At 41.9% G+C, this 16,609-nt stretch overlaps 1 protein-coding gene across 4 annotated transcripts in view; it reads right to left on the bottom strand.

The window, feature by feature from the left end:
• PATJ (PATJ crumbs cell polarity complex component) overlaps positions 1-16,609 on the bottom strand; it is a 160,320-nt gene that overhangs the window by 106,366 nt on the left and 37,345 nt on the right. For all 4 annotated transcript variants that reach the window (XM_030494986.1, XM_030494987.1, XM_030494985.1 and 1 more), the window contains 2 exons: positions 14,154-14,318; positions 11,970-12,098 (listed from right to left, as the gene is read on the bottom strand). In XM_030494986.1, the coding sequence (XP_030350846.1) occupies positions 11,970-12,098; positions 14,154-14,318 (294 nt within the window). The remainder of the gene's footprint in view (positions 1-11,969; positions 12,099-14,153; positions 14,319-16,609) is intronic.

Raw genomic sequence — 16,609 nt, 5'->3', positions numbered from 1 at the left:
GGAACTTTTAACTTCAGTTTACTGAGGGATTCCTTTACACAAATGAATCATTTCTGAGCAATAGGGAAAGGAATCAGGCTGCAAAGTAAAGCTATCAGGAGACAAACCCCCTTAACGCACAAGCACTGACACAAATTCTTGTTGAGAAAAATAATTACATGTAAAAAAGTTTGCTATTTCCATAAAGGCTGGAAGCTGACCACTGCCATGCACCAGTCCAGGATGCTGGCCTCCAGGTAAACCTTTGAGGAACTACTATACTGTAGCTGTTGTCTTTTCCTTTGTGCTCGAGCCAGCCATAGACTATATGAACTTGTTTAAAATAGTCACAATTTATTCATGCTTAGCACACCATATATTTAACTACATTGAACCATAGGTTTTCCCTTCCCCCCTACTGCTCCTCATCAAAATCCACAAACGTTTCCTGGAGTCCAGGTGTCAAATTTTTCTTCTTATTTTCAGAGGCTCATTTGTTCTGGATTCATTTAGCAGCGCAGAGTCAAGCAGGGGCCACTGCAGTTGCTGCCTCTGGGATCCCTGGATGCAGAGCAGCATGAAGTCTCTTAAAAACCTGAGCTCTGCTAAAATGTTAAGAGTCCCAGGAGCACCAGGTTAACAGAGTCCTACGTGCAATGCCGCTGGAGTGTGTGACTTAAGTGTGGCTTCAGGAGAAGGATCTGAACTTGCCGTGGGCACCAAAGATTCACACTCTGTTGGGTATCAGAGGTCTTTCGGAAGCAAATCTGGACATATAACCAATAGAGCTTCCCTCTGTCCATCACGGTGGAAAATTAAAATGATAATAACCCACTGTTTTTCCTGATCCTTCCCAAAAGTTGAGGTTTCTGCAGCAGCCAAGAGAGGGCACTCCAGGCCAGCCCAGCTCCCGCACTACCGGAGGCGTTTCGTGCTCTGACAAGTCCATCCCCATCAGTCCAGCCCCCGGCCCCAGCAGAGCCCTTGGCTGTGCGCAGAGGACAAGGAGCAGCCTGCCCTATGCAGCAGGCTGTAGCTATAGCTCGATTGGATGTGAGCAGCTACCACGTTTTCTGGGGTTTTGTTTGTGTTTTCCTTTTTTTAAAGGCTCGCATGAAAATACAAGACAAAGCAGCGGGTGACTGACATTCACTGTGCAAAGTCACTCTCACTTAGTTACAGGCTATATTAGTTTTGGCATCACTTAAGATCTAAATTCAGCTAGCCTGACTTCCTAGAATATTTTAGCTTTCTTCAAGCAACAAACTGCCTGCTGCCACAAAAACACACATCAAAAATAGCATGGCAAAGGATCCCAAAAGAAACAGTTTGAAACTTTTTTTCTTCCCCCCTTGTACCAGTTTTGATTTATCTGAACAATTTTACAAGTGCCAATTTGTATACTGCAGGTTTCTGCGAGAGAGCCAAAACAAACACGTTAGAGCTCAGAGGTCAGAGCAACCCAGCTTCATTTTGCATGGGACCACTTCCAGGTCTAACATACGTATCCATATTTAAAACTCTTCAGTTTGCAAGTGAATAAGATACCAGACTGAAAGCCTCTTAAACACAACATACTGAACAAGGAACATACACTCATCAACAATGACAAGCACCAAATGCATTTTATGTTTGTCTTACTATTATGTAGAACAAAGGCAGAACTGCACATGAAGTAATCTACCTGTATGCTCAGTGTTGTGAAATTACTCGAAATACTCCTCTGGGCTCTCATTTGGTGAAGTGCCACTCGCTCCCTTTGCAGAGCCACCCTCCACATATGCACCAACAATGCCAATGGGATGCAGGAATCAAGAACCATGAACAACCTGCAGCCTTTTCAAAGGCACTAAAGTGCTTCCCAACAGAAGGGGAAGAGAGGAAAAGCCAGCTGTGAGCGAGGTCCAGTTCCCTCCTTAAGGTGGCCTCAACTTACAGCTTCAAGGTCCAAACCTTCTGTTCATTCACTACAATGTATTTACAGGAGTTGGCCAAAGGAACTGCCGAAGGTAATCTATAACCTGAAAAAACATCCCTGAGAAAGTGCTCAACTGGTTTTTGTTAGATCCACCACATGGGCAAATCGGGCTGAAATTCAAAGTGTTTAAGTCTTGTTCCTGCCTCTTCCACTTGTGTTAGACTGCAGTCAGCAGGACTACTAGGAAAATGACTACACAACACACAGCCTCTGGCTGTACCAAAGAAATAAACTCCAGGCTGATGTGCTGAAGTAATACAAACTTAAATACAGGACGGTATTCAAGGAGGAACGCTGAACTTCTCTGTGATGTAAGGCAAAGCAGTAGAAATAAAACATCAGTATTTATTGATCTGCAGTGAAGGAATAAAGCAATGAATTTCAGCAGCCCTAGTGTGCAGTCAGCATTAATCAAAACCTCTGTGGTGGGAAATGTCAGCAAAGAAACCGGAATTCACAGAGAAAAGGAAAAACATAAACAAAACACAGAGCCACACCTAGAGGAGGTGAAGGAAGAGCAAAGTAGGAGTAGGTGGCACAATGGGTTTCCCACACCAGGCTTTCATCATCTGCAATCTGCAATCCTATCAGTCTTCTCCAGCAAGAACGAACACGGTGGCCAGTGATTACTCAAACCCACATAGGTCTGGCAGAGCTGGCAAGCGCCGCGCCGTCAACCTCCATCTGCGGCGGAAGAGGGATGCGCTGCAGATCCTTGGGATGAAAATGCCTCCAGGGAATGATGAAAAGGAAAAGATCTTACGCACTACTGCTATTCTCAAATAAAAAGATCAAAGATAGGCACTGCCTATGGTAGTTCTGAAAGTGTCACTGTGCAGTGGACTCAGGTGCGTGCCACTATCTTTTAATTTATCAAACTTCTCAATCAACCTAAGGTTCCATCCGCCTTTTATATTTGCTCTCAACAGAGCTAAAGTCACAGGGATTACATTCATTAGACTCTTAATATCTTCTGCTTCCAGACTTTGCAGCTCCAGAAAAAACACACTGAAAGCTGACTACAGGGAAAAGCCACAGAGATAAGAAAGAAAAACCCTGAACTCATAAGGAAATGGAGGAAAGCCACTGTGTGATGAGATAAGGAAGGGACAGAGATGTGTGGGAATAAAGAAAGAAATACTGATGAGCCAAGGGAAAAAAGTATAAACAGTATCACCTACACACCCTACATTCAGTGGTCTTAGGGCACGTTCTGGGTTTGATCAGCTTTCAGATTCAAACAATGCCTGAGCTAAAAATCCACCAAGACAGCCCATCAGGCACTTCCAGCAGTTAGGAGCGCTGCCCTCAACACTGTTAACGGTCTGTGGAAGTGCAGTGTGTGTTTTCACACAACCAGAGCTCTCCTCTGCATGGAGAGTGTGCATCAAACAGCAAACTCCTGAATTACAGAAGATTTTCTACAGGAAAAAGCTACAAAAGAAAACTGGACAAGACAGGACAGGCCTTTTTGTCTTTGCAACAATGATCTGCAGTGATTTGGTCCAAAGATGACTTGCAACAGTATGGATGGTGGAGAAGACAGAAAGGTAAGTAAAAAGGTTGCAGAGAATTTAAGGCTACTGCAAAATGCATTGAGAGCAGATAGAAAACTCCAAGTGCAACAGCTCTATTTGGATTTGGGGAGCAGCACCTTCCACAAGGGTGAGGTATTAAGAAAACAGAATACCTCATAACTTCCATGAGTTTTCAGAATTCTTCATGCTTATCCATCAGCACCAACATATACTTTAAACCTCATCAGTTCAGAACAACAGATTTGGACCTGTCCAGGTTGAGCTTTTACCCACCCATTGCTCCACCATCTCCACGTGCTCACTGAAAGACTAGCACAGCTTTTAGATAAGCAGCACTCAGTTGTGCAGCTTCCTCTGGTCTCATCCACGTTATCTTGCCTTTGCTGAGATTTGCCAACTGTTTAACAAGAATTCCAGCTACAGTTTTGTCCCTTTAAATTCTCACCCTCTCTTGCAGGCAGAAGACATCTGTGGAATAATAATGAATTTCTTTGGTTTGGGGTTTTTTTGTTTTTATTAAAAGCTATTCTTCCTAGCAGGAAATGAAAGAGAACAACCAGATTGTAGAATTTGGGGGAATAAGGAAAACGTTTCTGAAGGTTAATAATAATAATAATAGTGCTTAGCATTTATTTTGAGGATATGCGACAAACCAAAGAAAAACAGATGTTTTCAGTAATGCTTCAGTTTCTCTGCAAACTCAGGTATTGTCCAGAGCACTGGCTGTGGCAGCTCACAAAAGACAGGAGGCCCTGAGCTGGAAGACAGGAGCAGAATGAAGCCCCTATAATCCAAGGGGAAATAGTCAGTGACCTGCTACACCACTTACACACACACCAGTCAATGGGGCTGGAATGGATCCACACAAGGATACCAAGGAAGCTGGTGGAAGGTCTCACCAAGCCACTTTCCATCATTTATCAGCAGTTCTGGCTCACCAGGAAGGTCCCAGTTGACTGGAAATTAGCAAATGTGATGCCCATCTACAAGAAGCGCTAGAAGGAGATCTGGGGAGCTAAAGGCCTGCCAGCATGACCTCAGTGCTGGGTAAGGTTATGGAGCAGATCATCCTGAGTGCCTCCATGTGGCATATACAGGACAACCTGGTGATCAGGCCCAGTCAGCATGGGTTTGTGAAAGGCAGGTCATGCTTGACTAACCTGATCTCCTTCTATGACAAGGTGACCTGCCCAGTGGATCATCTGCCTGTCCTCATCACTGGTGAGGCTGCACCTGGAATCCTGTGTCAGTTCTGGGCCCCTCACTGCAAGAGAGACATTGAGGTGCTGGAGCGGGGCCAGAGAAGGGCACCAGAGCTGGTGCAGGGCCTGGAGCACAAGTGTGATGAGGAACGGCTGAGGGACCTGGGGGGGTTTATCTGGAGAAGAGAAGGCTCAGGGGGGACCTTCTCGCTCTCTGCAACTGCCTGACAGGAGGATGGAGCCAGGAGGGGGCTGGTCTCTGTTCCCCAGTAACAAGGAGAAGAGAGAAGTCTGCTCCCAAGGACAAGAGGAAACGGCCTCAAGCTGCACCAGGGGAGGTTTAGACTGGAGATTAGGAACAGTTTCTTCACTGAGAGGGTTGTCAAGCACTGGAACAGGCTGCCCAGGGCAGTGGTGAGTCACCATCCCTGGAGGTGTTTAAAAGATGTGTAGATGTGGTGCTTGGGGACATGGTTTAGTGGTAGATTTGGCAGTGCTGGGTTAATGGTTGCACTGAGTCTTAAAGGTCTTTTCCAACCTAAATGATTCCGTGATTCTATGAGATTCCCTCCTAACCTCTCACTTCAAGTCAGACTGATAACCCCAAGCCCAGCCTCAGGGCATACCCAAGCCCCTATGTGACTTCCTGCCTCCAGGTTCTCCAGCTTCTCTACCTCAGCAAACTATTCCTGTGTATCTGTCTGTATCTCACACTGAGATACACAGTCCCTTTGATTTCTTATTAAAGTGGTTTCTGGTCTCCCAATGCTTTTAGCATTGCTGCAGTGAGGTTTTGGAAACCCACTAATCATGAACACCCTAGAAACTTCACCAGGAATGTGCTCAATTGCATTCACCACCTCTTCGGTCCTGAAAAGTAGTATTTAAGCTGAACTCCAAGAGAATTTTTCAAAAAGCTACATTGAATTCAATTCATGACACACTATTAAGAATTATTTTACACATGAAGCAGCTTAATATGATTTAAAGGATGCAGAACTTTCCCATAGGGGGAGAGAAGCAAATCCTCCGTGAGATGAGTACCAACACAGTTGGTACTGAGGCTTACAAAACTTTGATGTTAATGAATGTGGATGGGTTGTAGAGATGGGAGAAAAGCTGCCTTTAACAGTTTTCCCAGTACCAAGCTGATAGCCATTGTAAAACTGCTTTTTAATACAGCTGTGCAGCTTTTGCCAGTAAGCCACAGGTTTCCATCACATGATCAGGTGAAAATGTGCTTAACAAGGATGTGAATATGCTGCTTTGTTCATAACAAACTTATCACAAGACGGACAAAGCTCAAATTATCACAAGAGGGCAAACGGTTAGCCAGCGACATGTCAAAGCATTCCAGCCTGCATCTCCCTGTTGAACAGTCCAAGAAAGGAAAAATACATAAGCTAGTTGAATGCCACCTTCTACAAAATAAGAAGTCAGTTTGCTTTTTTGTGACTCTACATCTGGAGCCTGTTTGTTTGGGGCATAAAGAAAAGAGGAAAGATATTTGGAGACGCTTAAATTGCTTCACTTCCTGCCATGAATGACTATGCACTCATTTTGTTATAAAAGAGAAAATAATCATTTCCTATGCTCCCTGGGAGAAGGACAACATGTAACCTGCTCAATGTGCAGCAAAAGAGACTTTAGTTCAACAGTAAGAAAAAACTGCTAATGGTAATAAAGATAAGTGCAGGAATAAGGTGGCTGTGGAGTTCCTATTGCTAGACTACAGTAAGAACCCCTCAAGCACTGACCCAGGCTGACTTCATGCTGCTTCAGGTCTGGGTAACATGAAGCTCATGTAATACAGAAATACCTGTTACTGCTTCCATGGATGGGTAGATATTTACACCTACACTGGCAAGGACCACTTGAACTCATGAGCTCCTGACAGGTCTATAGGGCAGTTGGTGCTGTGCAACAGCACCCAGGCGCTGAGGAGTTACCTTTCAAGCACAGAGGGAGAGAAACAGCATCTCAGAGGCATTCCTAAGAGCCATGTAAAATGTCAACCCTCTCTACTCCAACCCTGGCCCTCTCCACTGTCACACACTTTAAACCAGCTGCTTTAAAATACTCTGACTTCAAAGCACAGTAAATTAAGCTCACCATAAAGTCCATTCAGCTTTTTGTTTAATTTGATAAAAGCTCATCGGACCATTCAAGTTACCTTCTGGTCAATACTGCCTCCAGAAATCTGCAATTCAGCTACCTGTGGTTTTTCCAATATCTCTGTAAAACATCACTGACAGAGCCTGTTGGCCTGCATGCACCAGGTACGGGTAAACTCTGTTACAGGGCCGCTCAAAGTACCTTTTATACTGTTGTGAGCTCTTTTTTTCCTCTACAAGTCTTCACCTTGTGTGACTTTTCTTTCCTCTTGCTCTAATGCCCTGGGATGACCATCCTTTTTACACAGCATTTCACCTTTATTTTAACTTGATGACATACCATGCCCCCTTCTATTTTAATTTCTAAGAAAAACACTTGGTCTCAACAACAGTGGCTTAGCTCTTGACTTGCTGGGTAGGAGGTTAGGTTCAGGCTAGACAAAGTTACTGTTAAGCTGGTGCCAGACTCTTTTCAGTGGTGCCCAGTGACAGGATGAGGAGCAATGGTCATAAACTAAACCACAAGAAGTTTCACCTCAACACGAGGAAGAACATCTTTCCATTGAGGGTGGCAAAGCACTGGAAGAGACTGCCCAGCGGGGTTGTGGAGACATTCCAAACCCACCTGGGTGCATTCCTGCGTAACCTGCTCTAGGTGGTCCTGCCTTGGCAGGGGGTTGGAAGGCAGGTCCCTTCCAACCCTGTGATTCTGTAAGACTTTCATGTCTATTGATGAAGAATAAGCTTACCCTAGCTCCTTGCATCACTGATGGTCCCAAAGCACTCTACAAACAGCGTACTTGGTCCCTCATTCACCATCAAAACGTACTTGCCGCTAACTGTGCCAGCAACACTACATAAAAGTTAGTTAAGAGGTGAAAGAGAGAGCAACTTCTCCAAGTGAAATTACAAGGAAATTAAGGGAGGCAGAGTATATTACTTCACGGAGAAGTTGGCCACGAGACCCAACAGCACACCTTTTTAATGGCTAAAAAGGGGGGCAGGGTCCCTGTTCAAGATAGAATCACCAGCAGCGCAACGCTGCTCCTCAGGTCTCTGCTGAGCACGGTGTTATCAGCTGAAGGAAGCACAGCACCCGTGGAGCCTGTCGGAGGCTGCTGCTGCCTCTCCTTCTGCAGGCTTTTCATCTATGTGTTATCAAGAAAAAGCACTGCCTAGCCTAAGAGCTTTGACAAGATCCCAACACAGTGGTGACAATAGAAAAAGACACAGGAGATTTCATTTTGAGACCTCTTCGCTGTTTCTTATTTAAATAAGCCATCACACTAGGAGAAAAAAAATGCAGTGAAACAGATCATTTCAAGAATACACACAGCATCAGCGTCCCCATCCACCTCCCCTCTCACCAAGTATTGACCTTGCTGGCAGAGCAGCAGCCTCAAAGATTTTAGATTTCCTACCACGTAACTACAAATCAGGACATTCAGCAAAGGGGAAAGAGGGATTTTTCTTACACATAGTGATCATGGGAAGCTGAACAGTACCCTATATAAATACAGCCCTGTTCTAGCAAAGAGGGTAAGTCTAGTCTATTTCTCTAATGGTATCCCAAAGTTTTAGGAACATGTGTATAGGTCTTCCAAGAGGACTTATTAAAAAACAGAAGGCAGCTCTGTTTTAAGCATTTAAATCCCTAAAGACAGACAAAAGAAAACACAGGACGAAGTAGCAATACTATTGATTATGCATAATTGCTATAATTAATTTGTAATTAGTTCATTAAAATCTATAGGCATTACATTGGAATTATGCTTGTACATTTCTGGGAATATCCTGCAAGTCACTTGGGATACGCTTATCATTTATTTGATAGATGAAACATTATTAGAAAGACAGTCCATTAAAAATTAATATACCAGAGGAATAATTTCTTGATCTCAGCATTCAGTTTTCTATGTACTCAGATTCCTATTCTACCTTGCAAAGAGTTTGTATTAATACTGTTTTTCAAACTGTGATTTGGGAAGCATTTTAGACAACTGAGGCACAATATCCTTTAGGCCATGTATGGAGCCAGTTTTGAGAAGTCCAAATGAAAAATACTATATATACCATGAGAATATTCAGAAGCACATCTAATTCTATAATCAGAATTAAGATGGACAGGTTAGAAGCCCTGAGCTTCAAAAGAAACACCAACCATGAGTGGAAAGCAGTAGGAAGAAACTTCCACAGCACTATAAGCAGCCTGGTCTCTAATTGCTTAACATTCTTCCACTTCTGAGTACATCTGGCTTTGCTCACTGTCATAAATGAACATGTCTGTACGAGCAGCATCTCAGGGGTTCTTAAATACTGCAGATCACAGCCACCAGTCTCTCACAAGAAATGAGTGAAGTGGGCTGGTATACACTGGTACTACTCTTCACCAGGGACTGTAGCGATAGGACAAGGGGTGATGGGTTTAAATTTAAACAGGGGCAGTTCAGGTCAGATATAAGGAAGCAGTTCTTTACTGTGAGGGTGCTGAGGCACTGGCACAGGGTGCCCAAAGAAGTGATAAATGCTCCATCCCTGGCAGTGTTCAAGGCCAGGTTGGACACAGCCTTGGATGACATGGTCTAGTGTGAGGCATCCCTGCCCATGGCAGGGGGTTGGAACTGGATAATCTTAAGGTCCTTTCCAACCCAAACCATTCTGTGGTTCTATGATTCTATTTTACAATACCTTGATGTGAGATGGAATAATAGTGCATCACTTTTTTTTCCCCTGTGATATTACTTCTCTATTCCTACTCATCTTTCTGAAGTCCTAGCAATATTTCTGAATTGCCATTTCAACCAACAGCTTCAGAAATAATTTGACCTTAAAAACCTACACTATAGTCACATCACCTCCAAGCTGGGTATGTAATACCAAAGTGTCCTTAAACTTCTGTAACAGAGAGAGTCAGTCCTTACGTGTGTAATTATGAGCGTGAAGAACAGCCCTTCTGCTCAGAATCAGCTCTTAGAAAGTGTTTCCCTCCCCACCCTACCTCCATCAACACTAATGGGAGGCTAGAAAGGTTCTCTTTCTGGTGCAGTGATCCCTGCAGCTAGGCCATGTGAACACACATCTTCATTAACTAAACATAAATCTAAAACAATTAAGTTATGTGATTACTCAAAAAGACCAAAATCGGCAGTGGATATACAGTGCAAGTAGTGGCATTTGCCATTATAAGGCTTGAATCTTTTCTTGTAAAACAAAGTATGCGCCTAAAACCAAACCAAACCCTTTCATTTTTAAAAGAAGGATAAAACTGCAAAAAGAAATGTAGAAAACAGGGTTGGGTCTCCAGCTCCTTTAAGTCACAATCAAACATTTCACTGCAATTTTGTGCTTCTCAGCAAATCTGCTTTAAGAATTCTGAACAGTCCCCCAGGAACCACATACTTTTCTATTCCCCTGCCTCCAATCTAGCATGGACAATTCTTTATTTTCTTTGCCCTTCACTCAAGTGTGATGGATGTATTTACATAAACGCACGCACAGGCACGGATATCTCTCTATCAAAATTAATCTGCAGATGATGAAAAGTGTAAAAGATCTAAGAGGCAAATCCCAAACAAAAGAGCATACTTTATACATAAATATCTTGAAATTATAAAGATCTGAGATTAAGTGGTTTACCACTCATTTAGAATTGATTAGAATGTATTTAAATTTAGCTGAAAGTACCACAACATTGCTCGTGTATTTGCATCTGCGAATAAGTAAATAAAAAGCCTGTTATTAAAGCCTTCATTAATTCTGATTATATGAGAACTTAAAAGCAAATCTGTGTACTACTGCTCTGTAAAGACTCCTAGCAACTCTACAGTAAAGCTGGCACTGCAACACAACATGTGTCAGCAAAAATGACTAACAGGATCTATTTTCAGTAATCTTAAATCACACTGGTAAAAATATAGAATTAATGGTTTTGCATAATACTTCAAATACATTTTTTAATTCTAATTCATTCCCAATTCATGCCTTATCAAAAAGTTTTAGATGACTTGACATTTTTGCACAATACTGAAACACATTTTATTAAACTACAGTGTTTAGGTAGTATTCAGATGTGATGCGTATACTATGAAGAGTGATCCAGCTATTTTATTTCCTCATAATTATGATGGTTAGAGGTTTAAAAATATATATTACATTGGCTAGAAAGAACATCTCATTCTGACTACAGATTGATTGTTTCTATATATTTAATTGAAGCCAATATTATTGACAGAAGAATTCATTAATTTTAGTAGAATTTTCCCCCAATTAAAGAACTCGTCTGTTGATTTTTATGGAGTTTAATAATTATGTACATAATCTACCCCAAAATGGAACTTCCTGGACAAATCAAGTTTTAAGTATGGATGACTTGTGAAAGTCAACTTCCCCGTTGCCCTTCTCCTCCCCACCCCAAAAATTCTACCCAAATCTCTGGCATTAATACTGGTTGAATAATTTAAACAGAGAAGTGTAACTGAAAAATTCTTAATAGGTTCTTCAGCCTCTATTCTTACACTAATAAATGTATTAAAGTAAATTTGTATTTACAGAAACCTGGCTTTGCAACATGGATTCACCTGTGAGACCCGATGGTCCCTTTTAGTTGTGAGGGACAGTCCTGGTGAAACTACCTCTGCAAACTCTATTTCCTGGCTTGGTTCAAACCCTGAGTGCATCTTTCTACAACTTGAGTGGGAGCACAGATCACAGACCAGCACATGTCCATAGCTCATTTATAAATGAAAGGTGATTTAGGGCAGTGAGAAGAGAAAAGGCAAAAGACTCATTAAATTGGGTACATAGGTATTGCAACATCATTTCCTAAGAAAGTTTGCTTGCCACTCTCACAGTTGAAAGCTCATTCCAAATTAAAACAAAATACACCAAAAACCAACTTCCCCCCAACATTTAGCCATTAAACTCAGAGTTATGAGGTGGAGTTTGACTAAAGATTTTGCACTTTATCACATCTGATAATCAGACTGGCTTAGAACAAGCTCTACACTGTACTTTATAGAGTTGGCCTCAAAATGAATTGCTTTTCCCTGTACAGTTTCTAGGCCCAAGCACCAAGTCGATTATCTGGTAATCAACATCACGAAACACTTTAAGGCACCATACAAAACAAAGGATCAAAGGGATTTTTAGAAAACTATACCTGATAGTCTAAAATGCTGAATCCTAAACCATTTTTGTCTTTCTCCAGTTGAATAACCTTCACATCGGGAGACCATAATGCTAATTCTCCTTCTTCCTCCTCAGGATTAAAGTCTTCCTCTGGTTTCACCTGAAAAATAAAAGCTCTAGTTCAAATACTATTCTTTCAGTTCTTTGCAAACACCCTTCCTTCAGTATTTTGATTATTAATAGCTCGTACATGCCCCAAAATATGACCTTTTATGGAATTACAACTTCATTGAACATTATGCATCCAGTTTTCTCCGACTTGCTGCCTTCGGTACTCCCCTGGGTCTATGCCTACATGTTTTGAGCAACCTGGCATACAAAGACCCATGTATTAGTCAAATTAGTTCTTATAATATTACTAACCTGTTACATGTTGATGAACTTCAGCTGTCCCATTAGATGCATAAAGGAAAAATAAACATCTTAGCATAAAAGATGTAACCATAGACAGCTTATAGAAAGACCAGACGATCAGGCGCATCTGATACTTGTAACATTAAATATGCAAACAAAAAATTCCTATATTGTAACCGTACAAATAGTAACTAATTTGAAAAAGCAGTTTCTTTCACAATTTTTGTGCTAAGGTGTAAAAGAAAGAGGTATAGTTACCCTATTTTGTTGGGTAAGGACAGCTTCATAAACACGTCTTACAAAAAGGCATCTTTTGTTTTCCAACATGCATGTTTCCCATAATGCTAATTTATCCATACAATCTTTACAAAATATCAGTGTATGATGTCCCAAGAAAAAAGTTAAAGTCTTGTACCGTTAGCTTCACACTGATTTAACTTTATTTCTTTGGATAAATGTGCCTGTTACACAGAGCACTGCCATCAGGTAAAACGAAGAAATTTTTCTTCCACACGCTCTTCATTGATGCTTTTGCCAAAAGCAAGCAGAAATATTGTGAGATTGCTCTAAGGAGAAGGCAACCTCTGTTCCCTCAACATTCCCTTATGGCAAAGATGTGCAACTGACAGGAGGCACATGGAAAATGCAACATCAAAAACCACAGTGGAACAAGTTTTGTTGCAACCGAAAGGGCCTTTTACAAAAAGGCATAATACTGTGCACTTTATTCTTCCCTGAAACATCCATATTTCTTAACTCCCCACCTTAGAGGAAATTAGATTAGAAAATACCAGAAAAGATGAGAAGTCGAGGTGTAAATCCTTTTTAGAAATAGGAACAACCATTACAAGTGTCAAGGTTTAGTTTAAGACTTTAAAGCTTCTGCAATGGAAAGAAACATTAAGTTTCTTTTTTTTTCCACCCCAGTTCTATAAAAACCTACTCAGAACATGGAAGTAATCAGCTAATGGTGGCAAGGATGTGATTTAGTATAATTCAGAGCTCTCACTCAGCTATTAAGTGTAAGAATGATGCATGGGATGTACCTAGTCAGCATGCTAGCTCAGTGATTTACCTACCTTGTATTTATAGTACAATGAAGTTTCTCATGACCAACCTGTACAAACTGTAGTAAAAGTACCAGTGCTGCAAACATGAAGTATCTTTCTCTGAAACATCAGCTGTCCCTTACGAGCCCAAAGTGATTGGCAAAGGCAGCTTTATATGACAATTTAATACAAAACTGCCACATATAACCATGTATTTTAGGAAATGTTATTTAATACTGAAAAGTGGTCTGGATCAAACAGCAAAAGGAAAAAAGAACACTGGCTTTAGAAGCTAAATCACTTTCTCAGAAACATATGCACCTTTTAAGAAGTTACTGTCCTTTTGCACGAGAATAATAGAACGGTTTGGGTTGGAATGGACCTTAAGTTCATCTAGTTCCAACCCCCTGCCATGGGCAGGGATGCCTCACACTAGACCATGTCATGCAAGGCTCTCTCCAACCTGGCCTTGAACACCGCCAGGGATGGAGCATTTATCACTTCTCTAGGCACCCTGTGCCAGCGCCTGAGCACCCTCACAGTAAAGAACTTCTTCCTTATATCTAACCGGAACTTCTCCTGTTTAAGTTTGAACCCATCACCCCTCGTCCTGTTGCTACAGTCCCTGATGAAGAGTCCCTCTGCAGCATCCTTGTAGCCCCCTTCAGACACTGGAAGCTGCTCTGAGGTCTCCACGCAGCTTCTCTTCTCCAGGCTGAACAGCCCCAACTCTCTCAGACTGAAAAGTCTACCTTTTGTTCAGGAGGGGAAGCTCCCATGGTGGGTTCATCTACAAGAGACTCGCTGCCATCATCAAAAAGCCGTCGACAGCAAACCAGTGTGAAGGGAGGTGGCACTTCTTTCAGAAACGTGACTGCCTCACGGCGTGATTTGCCATACAGCTGAACTCCATTTACCTGCACAGAAGGGGAAACACATCCACATTCAGATAATTACAAGGATATCAACCAGATTCTTTTATTATATTTTGCATAGATCTCTTTCCCCTGTTGAAAGTGTGTCATTTTACCCATGGATTCTGGCAAAGGTTGCATAGCTTTATTAACATAGGCTTCTGAAGTATACATGCATCACTGTAAGACTTCAACCTCATCCTGTGGCTATTGACTGCTACATCATGGCTCTGCTCTCAGAGCAGTCTACCAGAACTAGCACGACTTTGTCAGTTGTTTAAAATGTAACAAAATGGTTGAAACCAACATAGATCCTACAGAAAGCATACAAGAATCTTTATATAGAAAAAAGAAACCAATTGCAGCAAGCACTGATTCAGAAAACCCTGACAAGGGTCAAAGTTTAGCATCCTCCCACAAGCTTTAGGTCCTGAGTGGCAACAGAAAACTATAAGGCCGTTGTTAATCATAGAATCCCAGAATGGTTTGGGTTGGAAGGGACCTTAAAGCTCATCCAGCTCCAACCTCCTGCCACGGGCAGGGACACCTTCCACTAGAGCAGGTTGCTCCAAGCCCCTGTGTCCAACCTGGCCTTGAACACTGCCAGGGATGGGGCAGCCACAGCTTCTCTGGGCACCCTGTGCCAGCGCCTCAGCACGCTCACAGGGAAGAGCTTCTTCCTTATATCTAACCTGAACTTCCCCTTACCGGATGTTTTTAACCACAAGCTTAAAAAAAAAAGAACCTGCACTATCATGAGGGTAGTACATGTACTGGCACCATAAGGGTATCTTTAAATATGAGGAAAGCAGAATGTCAATAGGTGTTCATAGGTGTCAGTATCATCTATGTTGATGAGCAGAGGGGCCCCAAAAGAGCAGAGACTTAACCCAGTCAGTGCTATGGATTCAATCCCAACACCTCTTCTGTTTCAGGGATTTCTTTCAGGCTACTTCAAGCCTGCTCTCATGACCAAACATCCAAAGTTGCTGGAGTGCAACCACTGGCTTAGGAATCCAGTAATCATCCAATCCACTCCACAACATGAACCAAAGCACAGTAAGTGAGGGCAAGTGAAGATTCTCTTCAATACTTTACTCCATAACCAAACTGCAGTGTAGATGATCCTGCATTTGATCTTAGAAAATACAGCACATAAATATACAATGTACATGTACACTCCTCTGCACACGTGTACTTGAGGCAGAGCCTCACCATATACTTACCAATTCTCCTTGATCTTTAAAGGGACTCAATCTTGTGCAAGACTACACAGCAATCTCACTTTTGCCATCATTTTCTTCCTGATCACCTCTACTTTTCCCCATTTTTTCCTTAATGTTTTTTACAATGTAAATATAACTTATACTGCTGGGAAACACACTATAACCCAGCCAAGGAGAAAAATTCAGAGTGGTGTAACTGCCTCCAACATGGCAAGATGAACTGCTATGGGTTTTTTCTGTAAGAATTACAGCAAGTGCTGAGCTATCAGGCTAATCCATTAGTTAATTATTTAAGCAGAAGTATCTATGCATAAGGATTTTTTAATGCATTGAGAGTGGCAGTGTGGTGGAACGTTACCAGCACTTCTCAGCACACAGTGATTGATGGGGAAGAGCTACTGTGCACTCCCAAGCAGACTTGGGGACTCCCAAGCTGCTTTTGCAGCTGCCAGACATTGCCCTCTACACAGGCAAGGTGCCCTACACCCCATCCATTCACCACACCACTCTAGTTCCTTGTGCCATCAAACAGGAGTGAGATTTTATACCAAAACTAGAAGGACACAAGGAAGCAATTTATTCCTAAAAAAGAACACAATGAAATTAGCTAGAATTAGGGGAGGGGAGAAGAAAATACCATGCTTTCTATCATATTTCAAACACATCATTAAAAATAATCAACATTCTACCTCACTATATATTACAAACAAAATTCCTTACTGATCACATTTTAATCCCAACTGTATCGGGCCCAGGTAGAGCTGCTCGTTTGGGGAACGGGGCTGTCACTTTTTCCATTGCAAACCCCTACTTAAGGGGATTTATAACTTGGCTGCAAAAACATACTCTGGGCTAAACCTGGCATATATAGCTTTAGCCCTGGAGCACATTTTTATTTTGTTGGGGTTTTTTCCAGCTACAGAGTAGAAACAAATTTATGCTCACTAGGTCTGGACATACCTGTGAACTTAATTGTAAGTACAGAGTCATAAGTAAAACTGTTAAATACATACAATTAAAGTTTCCTAAAGTTACTCTACAGCACTGCATTATTGCTTTTTGTACACA

Source organism: Strigops habroptila, chromosome 8 (genome assembly GCF_004027225.2).
Source record: "Strigops habroptila isolate Jane chromosome 8, bStrHab1.2.pri, whole genome shotgun sequence".
In the NCBI taxonomy this organism is placed as follows: Eukaryota; Metazoa; Chordata; class Aves; order Psittaciformes; family Psittacidae; genus Strigops; species Strigops habroptila.
This window is presented reverse-complemented; position numbering and strand designations above follow the sequence as displayed.